The sequence below is a fragment of the Narcine bancroftii genome, chromosome 3 (genome assembly GCF_036971445.1).
Source record: "Narcine bancroftii isolate sNarBan1 chromosome 3, sNarBan1.hap1, whole genome shotgun sequence".
In the NCBI taxonomy this organism is placed as follows: Eukaryota; Metazoa; Chordata; class Chondrichthyes; order Torpediniformes; family Narcinidae; genus Narcine; species Narcine bancroftii.
In genome coordinates this window covers 331325757-331346091 of record NC_091471.1, presented here as the reverse complement: position 1 = coordinate 331346091, position 20335 = coordinate 331325757, and the positions used below count along the sequence as shown (strand labels likewise).

Here is a 20335-nt window from a genome sequence, read left to right as displayed (position 1 = left end):
AAACTAGCTGGTGACCATTTGCTGAATCTACCTGCAAACTAGCTGGTGACCACTTGCTGAATCTACCTGCAAACTAACTGGTGACCACTTGCTGAATCAACCTGCTAACGAGCTGGTGACCACTTGCTGAATTGACCTGTTAACTAGCTGGTGACCACTTGCTGAATATACCTGCTAACTAGCTGGTGACCACTTCCTGAATCTACCTGCTAACTAGCGGGTGATAACTTCCGGAATCTACCTGATAACTAGCGGGTGACCACTTCCTGAATCCACCTGCTAACTAGCGGGTGACCACTTGCTGAATCGACCTGCCAACTAGCTGGTGACCACTTCCTGAATCTACCTGCTAACTAACTGGTGACCATTTGCTGAATCTACCTGCTAACTAGCTTGTGACCACTTGCTGAATCGACCTGCAAACTAGCTGGTTACCACTTGCTGAATCCACCTCCTAACTAGCTGGTGAGCATTTGCTGAATCGACCTGCTAACTAGCTGGTGACCACTTCCTGAATCCACCTGCTAACTAGCTGGTGACCACTTGCTGAATCGACCTGCTAACTAACTGGTGACCACTTGCTGAATCTACCTGCTAACTAGCTGGTGACCACTTGCTGAATCGACCTGCTAACTAGCTGGTGACCACTTGCTGAATCTGCCTGCTAACTAGCGGGTGACCACTTGCTGAATCGACCTGCAAACTAGCTGGTGACCACTTGCTGAATCTACCTGCAAACTAGCTGGTGACCACTTGCTGAATCTACCTGCAAACTAGCTGGTTACCACTTCCTGAATCGACCTGCTAACTAACTGGTGACCATTTGCTGAATCTACCTGCTAACTAGCTTGTGACCACTTGCTGAATCAATCTGCAAACTAGCTGGTGACCACTTGCTGAATCGACCTGCTAACTAGCTGGTGACCACTTCCTGAATCCACCTGCTAATTAGCGGGTGACAACTTGCTGAATCGACCTGCTAACTAGCGGGTGACCACTTGCTGAATCCACCTGCTAACTAGCTGGTGACCACTTCCTGAATCTACCTGCTAACTAGCTGGTGACCACTTCCTTAATCTACCTGCTAACTAGCGGGTGACAACTTCCGGAATCTACCTGATAACTAGCGGGTGACCACTTCCTGAATCCACCTGCTAATTAGCGAGTGACCACTTGCTGAATCGACCTTTCAACTAGCTGGTGACCACTTCCTGAATCTACCTGCTAACTAACTGGTGACCATTTGCTGAATCTACCTGCTAACTAGCTGGTGACCACTTCCTGAATCGACCTGCTAACTAACTGGTGACCACTTGCTGAATCTACCTGCAAACTAGCTGGTTACCACTTCCTGAATCGACCTGCTAACTAACTGGTGACCATTTGCTGAATCTACCTGCTAACTAGCTGGTGACCACTTGCTGAATCAACCTGCTAACGAGCTGGTGACCACTTGCTGAATATACCTGCTAACTAGCTGGTGACCACTTCCTGAATCTACCTGCTAACTAGCGGGTGATAACTTCCGGAATCTACCTGATAACTAGCGGGTGACCACTTGCTGAATCGACCTGCCAACTAGCTGGTGACCACTTCCTGAATCTACCTGCTAACTAACTGGTGACCATTTGCTGAATCGACCTGCTAACTAGCTGGTGACCACTTCCTGAATCCACCTGCTAACTAGCTGGTGACCACTTGCTGAATCGACCTGCTAACTAACTGGTGACCACTTGCTGAATCTACCTGCTAACTAGCTGGTGACCACTTGCTGAATCGACCTACTAACTAGCTGGTGACCACTTGCTGGATGTACCTGCTAACTGGCTGGTGACTACTTGCTGAATCCGCCTGCGAACTAGCTGGTGACTACTTTCTGAATCCGCCTGCTAACTAGCGGGTGACAACTTCCGGAATCTACCTGCTAACTAGCTGGTGACTACTTTCTTAATCCGCTTGCTAACTAGCTGGTGATTGGTAAGGCTTCTGTCCTTCTCCCATTAGACTGATTTTATTTTTGGTAACACCTTTGATCTAAAACTACATTAAACATCACTTGATATCCGGGACCAGTCCATATGTTCCCTCTTTATTTGACATGAGGGGACATATATCATTGTAAACTCTCCTTTTTTTATTTGATTGTTTACTGTCTTAGCTTTTCATTAACCATAAGCAACACGTGCCTTTGTAATTTGCTCTGTCCAGGAGGAGAAGGGATGAGAGCAGCAGGAAATAGATGAGTGAAACACTGAAGTCTGTAGACGCTGTGATTGTCGCAAAAATGTATTGAATTGCTGCAGGAACACACCTAGTTTTTTCAGCATCCACGTTGGCCACGTTTCAGGACTGAGCCCTTCTCCAAACACTAAGCAGAAGGGCTCAGGCCTGAAACGGCAGCAATATATCTTTGGGTAGTATGGATGTTGAAAGACAAGCTACGTTCCTCCCTTTATCTTGTAAAATCTGAATTGTGTTGTATAGTGCCTGTCTCTTGGACTTGCCCTGCAGGCCAGAATATATAAATAAAAGAGGTGTTGTTCCTCAAGCTTGTGTTGGGTCTTGTTGGAAAATTACATTTTCTGCACGTACAAATGGAAATCTTGCAACACCTTTGTTACGATACAGAGACCTACACATGGTGTCCATTGTGTATTAGCGTGGGCACCGTCGTCTGGAGAAATCTGGTTGTAAATGTACGGGCATATGATATCAAAATTGAACTTGATGCATTTGTTTTTCTCTCTCTCATTTATTCTGTCTCTACCTGGCTCTTTCTTTCAAATCTCCCCCTCTGTCAAGTTCTCAATCTCTAGCTGTTTACATCATGTCTTTGGGGGAAAGGGGGATGAAAAGGATCATAAATTGTGAAGGGTAGCCATGATGGAATGGCAGGGTGGAGTCCATGGCCAAAATGGCCTCATCACTCCTCTCTCTCTCTCTCTCTCTCTCTTTCTCTCTCTCTCTCTCTCCCTCTCTCTCCCTCTCTCTCTCTCTCTCTCTCTCTCCCTCTCTCTCTCTCTCTCTCCCTCTCTCTCTCTCTCTCTCTCTCTCCCTCTCTCTCTCCCTCTCTCTCTCTCTCTCTCTCTCTTTCTCTCTCTCTCTCTCTCTCTCTCCCCTCTCTCTCTCTCTCTTTCTCTCTCTCTCTCTCTCTCTCTCTCTCTCTCTCTCTCTCTCTCTCTCTCTCTCTCTCTCATGGTCTTTGCCTGCTTTTGAGTGGCTGCGAACTCTTGCAAGTGGATAGTCAGCGTTGCCCTTGCAGAGACAGCTGTAGGAGAAGAGAATGGTTGTAGATATGCAGCAACACACTGGAAATAAATAAATTCAATGTTCCTCCAGGTGACTACAATCTGGAAGTGGAAGTCCTTGCTCAGTGGAGTTGTGTGAAGAAGAGCAGCCTCGTGTACGTCCGCACCCTTCTATCGGACCTGAACTGCGCCGTGGTCCCACATCACCCCCGCGCCGATGAAACAGTTACATTTGAAGCCTTCGCTCGACCCTCTTCCTTTGGAATATTCTACACTTGGAACTTTGGTGACGGAGCTCCCGCAGTTCAGGGGATGAACGCCACCGTCAGCCATTGGTTTAAAGAAAAGGGGGTATACAATATCTCGCTGCTGGCCAATAACACGGCCAGTGCAATGAGTTGCCATATGGTGGTAAGGGTGGAGGAGGAGATCACTGGTCTTCTGGTGACCATGGGTGGCCTGGGGGAACTGGGCTCTCCAACGTTGGTTCATGCTGAGACCTCAAGTGGGACCAACATTCTGTGGGGCTTTGATATGGGAGATGGAAGCTCCTTCAGCAACATGACGTCAGCCACTCTCTCCCACACGTATAGAACAGAAGGAAGGTACACCATCACTGTCACCGCCTGCAACGCCATCAGTTCAGCCAGCCGGTTGGTCGCCGTGGAGGTCCATGCACTGAGGGTGGTGGACATTGCCAGGCCAGGCTGCGTGGCCATGGGGAACCAGGTTTCACTCCAGGCCCAGGTAATTGGATCGGGGAATGGGACGCTTTTGCGATGGAGCTTCGGAGATGGGAGCCCGCCTCTGATTGTGCTTGGCAGCACCAGGGCGCACCACACCTATTCCACTGCCGGCAACTACACCGTGGCGGTCACTGCTAGTAGCCCCTTTAGCACAGCACACCGGCAGGCATCAGTATGTGTGCAGGCACCCATCAGCTTTGTCCGTCTCCTGGCTGGACAACAATCAGTGCTCCCAGCGGAGCCAGTGCGTTTTGTAGCCGAGGTGGTTCCCAAGGAAGACGAGTGGCATTCATATGCTTACCGATGGGATCTGGGAGTGCCCGGCCCCCTGCGGTCTGGTAACAGGGAACTGATCTTCAGCTACAGCCAACCAGGGGTCTACCTGGTGACTGTACACCTCTGGAACCACATTGACCACCAAAGCAGCTCCTGCTTGGTTGCAGTTCAGGAGGGGGTCGGGGACTTCATGATCTGGCACGACGGGCCAGGCCAGCAACATCTGTCCTTGAACGTGACCTACAGATTCCGCCTCAACACCACCTCAGGCACTAATGCCACTTTCCACTGGGATTTTGGTGATGGCACTGCCCCAGAACTGGGTCAGGAATTGTTCCATGCTTATCTGAGCTCAGGTCCATACACCATGACGGTTGTCGGGGAAAACTTGGTCAGCCGTGTGGAGAAGAACCTGGACATCTGGGTGGTAATGCCCGTCACGGAGCTCAGCCTCAGCACAAAGCAGTTGGCAGTGCAAACGGGAAAGGAGGTGGAATTTGCAGCCACGCTGAGTGCTGGTGATCGGGTCACCTATTTCTGGGCTGTTCAGATGGACCTTTCCCTACACCAGGGTTCCTCCCATTTTACATACACTTTCAGAGAGCCTGGTAATTATGTCGTGGCTGTGACAGCAAGAAACGAAGTGAGCGAAGAGACAGGAACAATCACTGTTCAGGCCGAGGAGAAGATCCAAGATCTGGAGATATCCAGCGAAGACCTGATTCAGGGCAGTTACCTGGCCACCAAGGAGGCCTGCCTATTACGTGCACACCTCGGCCTTGGCTCCAACCTGTCGTATGAGTGGGCCATTAACCAAGGTGCTGTCACCATCATTACTGGTCAAGGTTCAACGGTACTCTTTCAACCAGAGGAAGCTGGACAATACCTAGCAGTAGCATTGGTCAAAAACATTCTCGGAGAAGTCCAGCAGAGCAAGGACATCTTTGTCCAAGAGCACATCCATAGTCTGGAAGTTACCATACCAGGACAAGAGGTAGACATTGGACAATTGGTGCACCTGAAGGCAGTGGTTACTTCTGGGACGGATTTGCAGTATGAATGGTCAGTTGAAGGAGAAGCAGATAAGATTGGGGCCAACACCTCTTTGCTGTCCTACCTCCCCACATCTGCAGGCACCAAGGTGGTGACAGTGACTGTCTGCAACAAGCTGGGGGGTGCCCAGAGCTCCTTGATGTTAAGGATCCGGGAGCTGGTCTCCAGAATAAATTACTCCCTGGCAGATGTGGCAGCTCCGTCCGATTCCGCCACGGGTTTCGTGGACCAAGGCAGTGACGTGTCATGGGAGTGGAGCCTCACAGGGGAGCGGGGCGCCCAGGTCTGGCATGGGGGGAGGATGAGGTGCACCTTCAGGGCAGCAGGCGTGTACCTCCTCAGCCTCAACACATCCCATGCTGACAGCTGGGAGGTGGTGCGCCATAATGTCATGGTGCTGGATGGGGTAGAGGGGTTGGTGGCGGTCCCGAGTGGCCAGGGGGCAGTCCAGGCCCAGAGCCCATTGGGCCAGGACCCAAGCCAGGCGGCAGTCCCAGACAGAATCACCATCACCTTCGCCCTGGGGGTTGAGCGAGGCAGTGGGGCGCAGAACTCCCTGGGCACAGGTTTGTGGCTGCATGGGGCGAGCTGCCGGGTGCCCTTCCCATCTGCTGGGCTTCATGATGTGAGCACCCCGGCACCAATGGCTTGGATGGTGGAGGAGGCGGCTGGACTGCACCTCCTCCCCTGCCACCGACCAGCCGTGGCAGCCCGGCGGGAACTGTGGCTGAGCGCAGGTCCAGGGCATGCCTACACCTGGCACTTCCAGCAGCCGGGGTACCCAGACCACCGCCTCGTTGGGCCATCTGTCACCTACACACCCAGGGGCCCCGGCCTGCTGACAGTACAGCTGCAGTCTGCCGGCTCGCTGGCTCTCACCCAGCGCCTCAAGGTGCAGCTGCCCGTGCAGGCCGCAGTGCTGACCTGCCATGGCGGCCCCTCACTTCTGCTGGAGGGCGAGGCCGCTGCCTTCCATGTGCTGGTGTCTGGAGGCAGCAACGTGCGCTACCGCTGGGACTTCGGCGACGGCCAGGGGACTCTCAGCAGCCTCAGCACCAGGGCCCGGCATCGGTATGGGGCAGCTGGCCACTACATCGTCTGTGCCTGGGCCTTCAACGAAGTGAGCATCGTGGCAGCAAGGCTGGAGGTGTCCGTGGAGCAGCCTGCCTGCCCACGACCCTCCGTCCACCTACTCGGACCACGGCGCCCCGTGCCCAGGGCTCGGCCCTGCTACCTGGAGGCCGATGTGGAGCTGAGGGGCTGCACGGCCTACCAGGCCCACTACCTCTGGGAAGTGTTCCCCAAGGCGTCCTGCCGTGGGCCCGCCCACTTGGCCCTCCCGCCGGCTGGTGTAGGAAAACCCTTTCTGGCCCTGCCCAGGCTGGCGCTACCTCTGGGCACGTACTGCCTCCGCTTCACCGCCGCCCTGGGCCACACATCGCTGCGTGGCCAGGCAGCTGCGCTCATCCAGGTAGTGCCCAGCCGGCTGGTGCCCATCATCAGTGGGGGCACACAGAGAAGCTGGGCCTCACACCGGGACCTACTGCTGGATGCCTCGCAGTCCTATGATCCGGACAGCCAGACGGATGAAAGGCCTCACCTGATGTACCACTGGCACTGCCACAGCACGGTAAGAAAAATCAACTTTGTTGAGCACCTCGGCTCTGTCCGCCGCAATAGCATGGATCTCCCAGTAGCCACCCATATCAATTACCCATCCCATTCCCACGTCCGTCCGTGGACTCGCACACTGCCAAACTGATTCCACCCACAAATTGGAGGATCAACACCTCATCTTCCAACTGGGCCCCCTCCAACCAGATGGCAGTAACATCGACTTCTCTAGCTTTTATTAAACTACCCCCTCCCACCACCCCTCCATCCCCTTCTTCCCCTCTCTCCATTCCCTAAGTCCTTTTCGCACAGACATGATAAACTATCTCATCCCTGATCATATCCAATTAACACTTTTTGTTGGTCTGGATTCCTCTCCCAATTGTTGGAATTCAAAGACTTTCTGATATCTCCTGCTTCTGCCTTTTCTAATCTTTCCTTGAAGAAGGGCTCAGGCCTGAAACATCAGCAATGTATCTTTGTCTCCTATAGACGCTGGAAAGACTGGCTGAGTTCCTCCAGTCTCGGTGTTTTTACAACAGCCACAGTGTCTGTAGCCGATCGTGTTTCACTCAAATCAGAATTTCTTGTCAGGGTACATACATGACATCACATACCGCCCCGAGATTCCTTTTTCCTGCGGGCATGGCTGAATCACTACTAATTGATAGTGCAGAAAATAAACTGTACACCGCGTGGGCTGGGTGGTGGGGGTCTTTGATGATTGCTGCTGCTCTCCGATGGCAGCATTCCCTGTAGATGCTCTCACTAGAGGGGAAGGTTTTACCTGTGATGTCCTGGGCTGTGTCCACTACCTTTTTAAGGGCTTTATACTCAGCTGTATTGGTGTTCCCAGACCAGACCGTGATGTAGCCGGTCAGCACACTTTCCACCACACTTCTGTAGAAATTTGCCAGGGTTCCTGGTGTCATACCAAACCTCTGCAAACTCCTGAGGAAGTAGAGGTGCTGACGTGCTTTCTTCACAATGCCATTGGTGTGTTGGATCCAGGAAAGATCCTCTGAGATAATGACTCCCAAGAACTTCACCCTCTCCAACTCTGATCCCCCGGTGATCACTGGATCGTACACCTCTGGTTTACCCTTCCTGAAGTTAACAATCAGCTCCTTAGTTTTGGTGACATTGAGTGTGAGGTTGTTATTGGTGCACCATTCAACCAAGTTTTGAGTCTCCGTCCTGTACGCTGACTCATCCCCTTCCTTTATACAGCCCACTACTGTGGTATTGTTGGCAAATTTGTAGATGGTATTATTGTCGATAACAAGTCACAAAATTCATTGTTTTGGGGCAGCATCACAAACCAAACATTCATATAAACCACCTTACAACAATAAATAAAAATAGTCCACGAAAAGTCAAATAAGGCAGTGTCTTTGGTCCATTGATCATTCAGGATTCTGATGGTGGAGGGCAACAAGCTGTCCTTGTACTGCTGAGGGCTCATCTTCAGGCTCCTGTTCCTTCCCCACCCCACCACCCCGATGGTAGCAGAGTAAAGAGGGCATGGCCTGGGTGGTGGAGAGTCCTTGAGAATTGAGGCTGCTTTTTTAAGACACCACCTCATGTAGATGTTCTTGATGGAGTGAAGTCTGTTGCCCGTGATGTCGCAGGGCGAGTTAACAACCCTCTGGGATTTTATCATGTCCTGAGAGTTGGCACTCCCGTTCCAGGCAGTGATGCAACTAGCCAGAATGCTCTCCACCTGTAGAAGTTTACGAGAGTCTTCGGTGACGTACCGAATCTCCTCAAACACCTCACAAAGTATAGCCGCTGAAAAGCCTTCTTCATGATTGCATCAATGTAGAGGCTCCAGGACAGATCCTCGGAGATGTTGACACCCAGGAATTTGAAGTTCTTGCCCCGCTCCACTACTGAGCCCTCAACGAGGGCTGGATCATGATCCCCTTACTTCCCTCCCTCACTGAACCTTCATCCTGCTCCCCATCCAGTGCTTGGTCTGACCCTCGCCCGATTTCCTTGGCCCTTGACCTTCCTTTAGTACAAAATATAAAATGTTTTGGCCTTAATTATATTCAGTGAGTGACCCTCCACAACTCTCTGGAGTGCAGAATTCTAACCCCTTGAAGGAAGAAATTCCCCAACAGCTTCATCTTAAATGGCTACATTCTGAAACTGTACCTCGCTTCCCCCCCCCCCACCCTGTTCTGATTAGATGCATGTGTGGAAACATTGCTCAGCATCAACCAAGCCCTGTCAGAATCTTAAAGGTTTCCGTGCGATCACCTCCTGATCTTTTGATATCATTTAATGATATTAAATTCATTTAATCATTCCGCACAAGAAGCCCTCTTAACCCAGGAATCAACGCCATCCACTCCCTATTGTGCGCTCCTTCAATAAAAGTCATGACTGGATGTTGTACGTCAGTTGTGGTCTCATAATGTTATAGCTAGATCCTGACATCACCACACATTTCTTACAGCAGTGGGTTTGTTGCCCGAATTCACAGCCAACTCTCTGCATCCTGCACGGATGGGTCGCAATCAATCATCATACCTGGGCTGGCAGATTTGAAAAGATATTCAACGGATATTGCTTCTCATTCTGCCCTCATCTAATTCCCCTTTGAAGATTACCAGCAATTCTTGTTTTTAAACATCTAGGCATACAGCGTGGGTAACAGGCCATTTCAGCCCAGGAGTTCGTGCCGCCCAATTTACACCGCTGATACATTTTTGAAGGGTGGGAGGAAACCAGAGCCACCAGAGAAAATCCACACAGGCACGGGGAGAACGTACAAACTCCTTACAGGCAGCGTGGGATCTGGTCCCAAGCGCTGGCGCTGTAAAGGTGTTGCGTTAACTGCTACGCCAACCTAAAGATGAGCACTCAACGGCAAAGACACTGCCTTACTTTTCAGGCACTATTATTTTTACTTTTTTATAGTAATATTGTACGATGGTTATAAATATGAACGTTCTCCCTATGACGCTGCTGCCAAACATCGAATTTCATGACTCGTTCATGACATTAGATCTTGATTCTGATTCTGGACCATGCCGGCCATAAGATCTGCTACCCATTTCTGTGGCTGTATTCCACATGCTAATTACTAGCTGGTTAAAAGGGGTTACGTGAAATAGTTGCAAGTTGTGCCCATCAGGAAGATAGTGGGACAGGAATGGGTCACATGGTGTTTCCAGTATCATGGATCAATGCTTCCCTCTCTCCCACATTCAGGAAGGAGTGAGAGAAAACCTCAGGTCCAGTGAGGGAGAAAATGCCCTCAGCACCTACCCCTGTCAGCGCAGGAGGTGCTCCACTTGTGCCCACACCTCCTCCCTCAGGGCCTCAACCAGTCCTTCCAAGTGAAGCAACGTTTCACTTGTGAAACTGCGGGGGGGTCATCTACTGCTCCCGCTGTGGTCTCCTCTATGTCGGAGAGACTGGACGTAGACTGGAAGCTCGCTTTGTTGAGTACCCCGGCTCTGTCCGCCGCAATAGCAGGGATCTCCCAGGTGCCGCCCATTTCAATTCCCCACCCCATTCCCTTGCCAACATGTCTGTCCATAGTCTCATGAACTGCCAGACTGAGACCACCCTCAAATTGGAGGAACATCAACTCATCTTCCGACTGGGCCCCCCTCCAACTGGATGGCATTAATAGCGACTTCTCTGGCTTTCGTTAAACCCCTCCCCCCTCACTTCTTTCTTCATTGCTTTCCCCTAGCTCTGTCTCTCCCTGTCTCCTTTCTCACAGACAAAATCAATTCTCACTTCTCCCCTTATCATATCCAATTAACACCCTCATGTTGGTCTGGTTTCTTCCTCCATCCAGCACTGAGATTTCCTGCTTTTTTCTCATTCTGCTTATTCCTTGAAAAAGGGCTCAGGCCCAAAATGTCAACAATGTATCTTTGTCTCCTATGGACACTGAAAAGACTGGCTGAGTTCCTCCAGCATTTCAGTGTGTTTTTACTACCATCAAAGGGCCTGCGGACTCTTGTGTTTCAGTGAATTCCTCCCTGACCCAGATATCACACAGAACAAATGGTACCAGGGAAAGCATCCACCCTCTAACTTGCCTTAGACATGAACCAATTCAATGTTTGTCATACTTTTGGGGAAGAAATGGAATTGGATGAGACTGCGAGGTTAGATGCTGGTCACCTCGACTTGGATTCAGTTTACATCTAAATCTGGTTGAGGCAGTTCAAATTTTTGTCCAGAAAGATTTAGGAGTAACGGTACATCGTTCCCTGAAGGTAGAAACTCACGTGAATAGGGTGGTGAAGAAGGCTTTTAGTATGCTGGCCTTTATCAATCATTGCATGGAATATAGGAGTTGGGAGGTGATGTTGAGATTGTATAAGACGTTGGTGCGGCCTAATTTGGAGTTCTGTGTGCAGTTCTGGTCGCCTAATTATAGGAAGGATATAAACGGAGTGGAGAGAATGCAGAGAAGGTTTACCAGAATGTTACCTGGGTTTAAGGATCTAGAGTATAGGGAGAGATTGGACAGATTAGGTCTTTATTCTTTGGAGCGTAGAAGGTTGAGAGGGGATTTGATAGAAGTATTTAAGATTATGAAAGGGATAGACAGAGTGGATGTGGATAGACTATTTCCGTTAAGAGGAGGAAAGATTAAAACAAGAGGACATGAGTTAAGAATTAAGGGGCAGAGGTTTAGAGGTAACATGAGGGGGAACTTCTTTACTCAGAGAGTGGTAGCCGTGTGGAATGATCTTCCGGGAGAAATAGTGGCGGCGGAGTCAATTGTATTATTTAAGAAAAGGTTGGACAGGTATATGGATGAGAAGAAGATGGAGGGTTATGGGCATTGTGCAGGGAGGTGGGACTAGAAAGGGGTGTTTGGTTCGGTGCGGACTAGAAGGGCCTAATGGCCTGTTTCCGTGCTGTAATTGTTATGTTATGTTATGTTATGTTATGTTATGTGGTCAGGTCTGAAGGGGAGCGGTTAATGCAGTTTGCTGTTCTATCGATATGAATGACCGATGACCACATTATTCTCTGCTTCAGGATCAACCCGCTTCTCCCTGCCTTCCTGCCACCAGTTGCTGCAGGTCTGTCGTTACCATCCCTGCGCACATGCTGGTGCCTGGTGTGACATATGCATTCACACTGACTGTCAGCAAGCCTGGACGGGAGGAGGTCCATACCACTCAAATGGTGAGTCCAAGCGCAGCTCGAAGAGCAACTGTACTGAAGGGGCAGGGAGGCTGGGGGTGTGTTTTGGGACTCAGCTGACATAAGAATGTAATTTCAATACTCATTTCTCTCCCACAAACATTTACAATTGCATGTACAATAGCTGTTGGCACCGGAGAGCCTTCCTACTGACATATGAACCACTTTCTCAGCCTCATTTCCGCAAAGGAAGTCAAATGTGCCACCTTCTCCAGTGGGAGCATCCACATATTGCATCAGAAAACATTTCTGGTCATGCATAATAAATACAGTGCGGTGGGTGCAGCGGTCAGCGCGACATCTTTACAGCACCAGCGATCAGGACCAGATCTGGGCTCGAACCCCATACTGTCTGTAAGGAGTTTGTACCTTCTTCCCATGTCTGTGTGGGTTTTCTCCGGGGGGTTCTGGTTTCCTCCCACCCTTCAAAATTGTACCAGGGGTGTAGGTTAATGGACAGAACAGACCCGTGGCTGAAATGGCCTGCTACCATGCTGTGTCTAAATTATTTTTAATTAAATTTTAAAAATGTAATCCCTTAGCACTGAGGCAGTACCACTCAATATAGGATGTGTAAAAATCGCCTATTATTACAACCCTCTTGTTCCCACGCCTACCTACGAATTCCCCACATATTTGCTCCTCTAATTCACCATTGGGGTGGGACTGGGAGGAACACAATTACATAATCCTATCACCTTGTTTGTATTTCTAAAATCTACCCAATACACTGGTGGTTCCTATCAGGATATGCTCCGTTCAGCTGTAATATTCTTATGCTGGAGACATCTATGCCCTGGAAAATTGAGCTGTTGATCCGGACCATTTCTCATCCATGTTTCTGTCACAATCCCATGTGCTGATCCACTCCCTGAGTTCATCCTCTTACCTGAGATGCTACTGGTCTCCACACTATAGAAAGGAGGTGTTAGCGCTGGAGAAGGGGCAGAGGAGACTGACCAGAATGTAGCCTGGATTGGAAGGTTTTAGTTATGGGGAGTGCGGGAGTGTGTGGGAACGGGCCATCATCCCCTTATTTAAAAAAAGGTAACAGGGAGAATCCTGGGAATTATAGATTAAATAAGTCTTTTTCAGTGGTGGGCATGTTTGGCGTAGCAGTTAGCCCAACGCTGTTATAATGCCAGCGATTGGGACTGTGTTTCAAATCCCATGCTGTCTGTCAGGAGTTGGTATGTTCACATTTCCAAATAAAGTTGACAATTTACTAAAACAAATCTTCCCACAGAATCTGAAACTACAGATTGTAATTTAAAAAGGTAATTTCTTATTGATCAAAATAGCAACTCATTTTGCCTTAGAATTAAACAAAGAAGCTATAACTTGACCTACCCACTCTCTTTTTAATTTTTGATGTTGTTTTTCAGTTAAATGTGTCTCTTGTAAAAAAAGAAATATCATTTTCTTAATATAAGCCCATTTTCTTTCTCTTAATTGGGTTATTCAGACCATTCACATTAATAGTTACAAAATTTAATACATTATTAACAGCCATATCTCACATCTCAAAAGTAAAGAACTCTCACCACCCTCCCAGTGGACCCCATTTCATACAAATTTTCAAACGTAATTGACATCGCCAAAGAAAAGGAAAAAAACTCAAAAAAAGTACTGATATTAAAAAGAACCAGTACTATTTCCCTCTATTGTACGGGAAGTGGCCCTTGCCACAAAGTGGCACGCAGTTGCAGAAGGAGAAGACCAAAAGTCCACCTCCTCTGGAGAGAATGCACATAAATCCATTTATATCTTTCATTCAAGTACAAAGAGCTTCTTCGAGATTCTTGTTCACTTGGTCATAATCAATTTCAATTGATTCTCGATGTTCTAACATCTGACATTTATCTTGCGTCTTCTTATCTTGACTCATTCTCAACAGGTTGACTTTGAATTTGATCTTGTCTAATATTAGGCAAGGAAAGCTACTCTTCATCAGTAAAAAAATCACGACAGATTTTCTCCAGAAAAATCTTTAAGTAGGGCTGGGTATTGAAAAGAGAATTTAGATGGCTTTTTCCAAAGAACTGATATTGCAGGATTAATTTTTTTCTTCTTTTAACAATAGACATACGCAAATCGGCATAAAAGAATACTCTATTATTTCTGACTATTGAAGGGCCTTGTTGCTTTCTGGCATTTGGGACCGCCAATCTTAAAATAATTTGTTTATCTTGATAGCGTAAGCATCTAATCAGAATAGAGCATGGTACTCGTCCCAGAAATAGTTTCTTTCTATTAGCTCTATGTGCTCTATCCAGTTCCAATCCATTTGGAAAATTTTCAGGGCCCACAATCTCCGGAATCCATCTTTGAAAATATTGTACTGAATTGGGACCTTCAAAATCTTCCGGAAGCCCAACAATCTTCACATTATTTCTGCGGTAGTGGTTCTCAACCTTTTTCTTTCCACTTACATACCACCTTAAGTAATCCCTATGCCGTCAGTGCTCTGTGATTAGTAAGGGATTGCTTAAGGTGGGATGTGAATGGGAAGGGAAGGTTGAGAACAACTACTCTAGACCCAATTGTTCCTGAAATATTTTGCATGAGAAAAATTGTCATTGGCCCATTTCCTTTGGAGTTTTGAAACCATGCACATAACGAGTCGAGGGACGATTAAAACAGTGGTTTGCAAATTTTTTCTTTCCACCTACATCCCACCTTAAACAATCCCTTACTAATCACAAAGAACTCATGACATCGGGATTACTTAAAGTGGTATGTGAGTGGAAAGAAAAAGGTTGAGAACCACTGCTCTAATACATCAATTTTTAGTAAAAGTTCTTTCCTTGGAACTTCCCAACCCATAAAGGAATCTTCCATTTCATCTTTACACTCATCTATTCAAACAATAATCTTGTATATCCTCTTCAATTTACTGGACTTTAACATTATCCACAGGCTCAGCATACTTTTCCATTTCTAATTTAATACAATTCATTTCACCTTTAAGATAATGAAATTGTGTACTGGTGTCAGTTCTAACAGACATAAATTGTGCAGCCATATGTTTAATCATTTTATCCATTCAATTCATAATTAAAGAAGTCTGAACTGAACAATCTGTACCTTGAAGTTTAATTTTAGAATATTCAAACTTTACTTCTGCACCTTGAATAAGCTGGGGCTCTTCCCCACGATATAGTGTTTCTACTCCCTCCAGCTCTTCATAACATTTCTACTCTTCTCTTCCTTCTTCCTCTTCACTCGATGGTGAAATTAATCTTGTCTATCGATGTGCCGATTGCTTCACCTTGGCAGTGCTAGAAGACCCTGGCATAGCTGGCCTGATCGCTCCCTGTAGCAACATCATTTTGGGCAGGCGCAGTTCTTCATGCGGCGGTTGTAGTTCGGCGACCTTCTTCTGAACTCCAGCACCGTCCTCACCAGCTCCCCGGAGAAGCGGCACTGGAGTTGCATTAACTTTGGCTGCCGCAGCGCGAGTTGATCTCGGAGGGAGAGGAGGCAAACCTGGAGGCTCCGTTGTTAAGGCAGGCTCAGTATCTTCAATCTTACTAACCTCTTTAATAGTCACTTCCTTCACTGCTTGAGTCTTTGCTTTCCTTGCAGCCATTATATTTTGGTTCAGAACAGGTCTCAGTGTTGTAATTTCTTTTAAAAGTTTTTTCAATTCGGTTTCAATTAATTCTTCCGGGAGAGGCGTATTTCCACGTCACCAACCTACGCCATCACGCCACACCCTCCATTGATCTTCATTTTCATTGTCATCCTATGCTCTGTAAAAGTGTGCTCTTTACACGGCTGTATGAACACTAGAGATAACCTGATAGTCTGCTCGCAGAAGAACCCTTCTAGGTATCTTGTGACAACTAAACTTAGGTAGAGGGTCAAAATATTTTATCCCTATTGTGACAGAGTATATAGAAGTGTTTGGGAGATAAATTGGGAAAGGTTTGTTAGAGCAGGTCACACACAAACACTTTAAAACAGAATTTTTGCAGGAGCTTTTCCAAGTGCTCAGACTCATGATGGACTGTCATTTACAAAGGGCAACAAATGTAACAACAGGAAGTAGCAGTTTGGTCTGGAAAACAGAACTTACTGTCTGGAAGGTCATGTGATCTTTGCAGGCAGAAAGGAGAAAAAAAGAGGCTTTGCTCTCAGAGAGGAGGGGGTGAAAGAGAAAGGAGAGACACAGACATCAGTTCCTGAGGGACAAGCTGGCAAGCTTTGGAAAACGGCCTGGTCAAAGGAGAGGACTGGCTTTCCGGTGTTTCCCTTGGAGTAGGAGGAACAGAAAGGAGCTCTGTGGTGACCTGAAACAAAAAAAACTCTCTCTGAAAACCAACAAGAACTTCTGAGTGGTAACCATTTACCTGTTAAGCACCAAAGCCAAAGCCTGGTGAACTTTATTAATATTAACTTCTGTGCACAGTACAAGAATTGCCTGCAACCAGTGAGGTTGGATTGTGAACCAAAGAACTTTGCTGAACTTACACACACATCACACACACCTGCACTTAGAATTAGAAGGGGGTTAAGTAGGTTAAGTGAGTCAATAGAGATAAGTTTGATTCTGTTTTCATGTTCAAAGATAATTAAAAGCAATTTTTGTTTAAAACCCTTTGTCGTGGTGTATATCTATTGGTGCTGGGTTTTGGGGTCCTCTGGACTCGACACTATCAAAACCAGAAGAGCATAGTTTTAAGGTGAGAGAAAGAACTTTTAAAAGGGATCTGAAGGATTTTTTTTAATACCAAGTGTATTTGACATCTAGAATACGCTGCCAGAGGAGATAGTGGTCAGATGTAATTACCAGTACTATATTTAAAAGGCATTTAGGGATACAAAGGCATCGAAGCACATGTGGGTAAATGGGATTAGTGTAGATGGACAAAAACTTCAGCATGGATGTGTTGGGCCAAAGGGCCTGTTGCTGTGGTGAACAACTATGTCAGAAATACATGGAAGAAAATTAAGGAAAGAGAAGGGCCTAATGGGGTCACAGAAGACATTTCCTGTGGGGGAAGGGATTAGGAGGAGGATTCTGAGCTATTTTTCCCAATGTGAATAGTTGCTGTTGGAATGAAGAACAAAGTTGAAACTGGTGGATGGGATAAAAGAGGAGGCTCTAAGGGAGTTAGTGTCTTTGAAATTGAATAAATCCTGGGCCCGTAAAAGGGAAGGATTCAGAGAGACTCCGGTCACCATTGCTCAACCCTCCGAGTGTTGGATAGGTGCTTTTACATTGGTTGGGAAAAGCATCTGTATCTGTATGCCAGTTGTTGGACCAGTTGCTAATCATGTCCTTGCCTGACATTGATAAACTATGCCTCATGTTGAACGTAACTCTAGGCACTTTCAAACAGGGAAAACATCCTTCTGTAAAGGTGGAGGTTTCATTCCAACAGCAACTATTCACATTGGGAAAAATAGCTCAGAATCCTCCTCCTAATCCCTTCCCCCACAGGAAATGTCTTCTGTGACCCCATTAGGCCCTTCTCTTTCCTTAATTTTCTTCCATGTATTTCTGACATAGTTGTTCAGCACAGCAACAGGCCCTTTGGCCCAACACATCCATGCTGAAGTTTTTGTCCATCTACACTAATCCCATTTACCCACATTAGGACCATGTGCTTCGATGCCTTTCCCCTTTTGTGTCCCTAAATGCCTTTTAAATATAGTATTGGTAATTACATCTGACCACTATCTCCTCTGGCAGCATATTCTAGATGTCAAATACACTTGGTATTAAAAAAAATCCTTCAGATCCCTTTTAAAAGTTATTTCTCTCACCTTAAAACTATGCTCTTCTGGTTTTGATAGTGTTACGAGTCCAGAGGACCCCAAAACCCAGCAGCAATAGATATACACCACGACAAAGGGTTTTAAACAAAAATTGCTTTTAATTATCTTTGAACATGAAAATAGAATCAAACTTTAACTTATCTCTATTGACTCACTTAACCTACTTAACCCCCTTCTAATTCTAAGTGCAGGTGTGTGTGATGTGTGTGTAAGTTCAGCAAAGTTCTTTTGTTCACAGACCAATCTCACTGGTTGCAGGCAATTCTTGTACTGTGCACAGAAGTTAATATTAATAAAGTTCACCAGGCTTCGCCCTTACGGCTAAAGACTTACCTTTTTGAATGCTCCGAGGCCAACTCTGAGGTGCCGATTCCAACCTTTCTTGGGGAAGGATAATCGGCGGAGTGCAGCACTCCACTGCCTGACCTAAATGTGCAGCCTCCGCAAGCGGCTGGTTAGGGGCGGGTTGATGATGCCATCAGCCCATGACCCATCTCCCCACTCACCCCTCTCCCTCCATGACCCCCTCAAGGCAGGGGCAGCAGGCAGGAGCCATCGGGGCAGCGGGAGCCATCAGGGGGTGGCCGGTGCGGGCTGTGACAGCCTCACTGGGCCGTTTCGGCCTTCAGGGCCGATCTCTGCGACTCAAAATGTGGCAGAGAAATGGCCGTCTTCCCTACCCATAATCCCCCATACAACTGGAACTGTTCTGGGGACCACAGAGCGATTCCAGCTACGTGGGGGATTATGGGTAGGGGAGATGGCCATTGCTGTGCCGTGTATTTATGACGGGTGGCGCTACAGCACCAGTCGCCCGGCCTCCATCGGCTCCGGAGGGTGCTATGAGGCGCCTCTCAAAATGGATGCTGCGCTGGAGCAGCCTTTTAGGGGTGCTCTATGAAAGATAGGTTTTAAGTTTTAGATCCACTCTTGTAACCAGCCTCCAGGCGGAGGCCTGACATGAAATGGCCTTCTGTCTGTACATGCATGGTGATAGTATGGAATGAATTATTGGCGTGCACATTGTACTGTGTACATATACACCAATGTTCTTGCTTGCTGCAGCTGAACAGATACTTGTAGAGAAAACTATAATAATAAACTAACTGAATAAAATGTAAAGGGACAATAAATTTTAAATTTGAATTTAAATTTAGACATACAGCACAGTAACAGGCCATTTTGGCCCACAAGCCCGTGCTGCCCAATTACACCCTGTTGACCTATACCCCCCCCCCCAGGTATATTTTCGAACGGTGGGAGGAAATTGGAGCCCCAGAGGAAACCTACACAGACACGGGAGAACTCCTTAGAGACAGTGTGCGATTCAAACACCAGTCCCGATCGCTGGCGCTGTAACAGCTTTAACCACTACGCCAACTGGGCCAATAGATAGTACATTTTTACAGCTAATCTAGTGCAAAAGAAGTGACTTATAAAAGTGCAGCAAGTCCTTTTGTAGTATCAGGGCAGTTGTAGTATCAGGGCAGTCCCTAATGAGTGCACCAAGGGCAGATTCAAGCATCTGACAGCTATGGGAAAATTCTTCTTGAACCTAGAGGCCTTCAGGTGCATGAAGGCAGCAGTGAGGAGGTTTTAACCAGGATCCTTTATGGTGCTGGCTGACCTCTTGAGGTAGCTCCTCGCATCGATGTCTGGAGGGAATGGGAGGTTGGAGCCTGTAATGGACCTGGCTACATTTGCTACCTTCTGAATTCCTGGGCAGTTGAATTCCCAGCTGGTATACCTTCCACAGTGAACCTGCAGAAGTTTGATGAAGTATTCGACAATATGTCAAATCTCTTCAAACTTCCTGAAATTGCTGTCCTCACACTTGGTTTTATGTGCTGGGTCCAGCAGGGGGCCTTCTGAAATATGGGCATCCCATCACCTACATCCCACCCACACGGACAGGCATGGGGTCTCTCGGCCTTTCCTTCCTAAAAGCAACAATAACCTTGAGAGCAAGGTTGTTGCTCTGGCACCACCCAAAGAGGCTCTCAATTTCCATCCTATGTTCTGACTCATTTCCCAATATTCAGCCAACATTGGTGGTGTCATTACATAAATCAAAGTCAGAAAATTTGGACGCGATATAGAGGCTGGAATCTTTATCCACTCCACCTGGCTATATACGAAGGTGAGATCCTACTGGGTCGGACCTGGGGGATATCTTTAAAAAAAATTACAAAACTGGAGTTTCCACAAGACCCTGAATTGTTCCTTCTGAGAGTACAGTTTAGATTATCCAATTTGTGAAGATCACTTTATCGGTAGCCAGGAAGTGTGTAGAGGTTGCATGGAAGTCCGACTTGCCACTATTACCTGATGGAGTACAGAAATGCAAAGTTCCCCTGAGAAGATCACTTATAACTTCAGAAGGAAGTATGACACGTTCATTGAAGTGCAGCAGCCATACAT

The 20335-nt window shown here is 47.4% G+C and overlaps 1 protein-coding gene across 1 annotated transcript in view; it reads left to right on the top strand.

Annotated features, from left to right (window-relative positions):
* Positions 1-20335, top strand: part of LOC138756887 (polycystin-1-like) — a 71739-nt gene that overhangs the window by 6506 nt on the left and 44898 nt on the right. Inside the window, exons 3-11 of the mRNA XM_069923278.1 lie at positions 1968-1977; positions 3340-7016; positions 10267-10437; positions 11960-12109; positions 15495-15588; positions 17181-17245; positions 17389-17588; positions 18353-18751; positions 19957-20146. Coding sequence (XP_069779379.1) covers positions 1968-1977; positions 3340-7016; positions 10267-10437; positions 11960-12109; positions 15495-15588; positions 17181-17245; positions 17389-17588; positions 18353-18751; positions 19957-20146 — 4956 coding nt within the window. The remainder of the gene's footprint in view (positions 1-1967; positions 1978-3339; positions 7017-10266; positions 10438-11959; positions 12110-15494; positions 15589-17180; positions 17246-17388; positions 17589-18352; positions 18752-19956; positions 20147-20335) is intronic.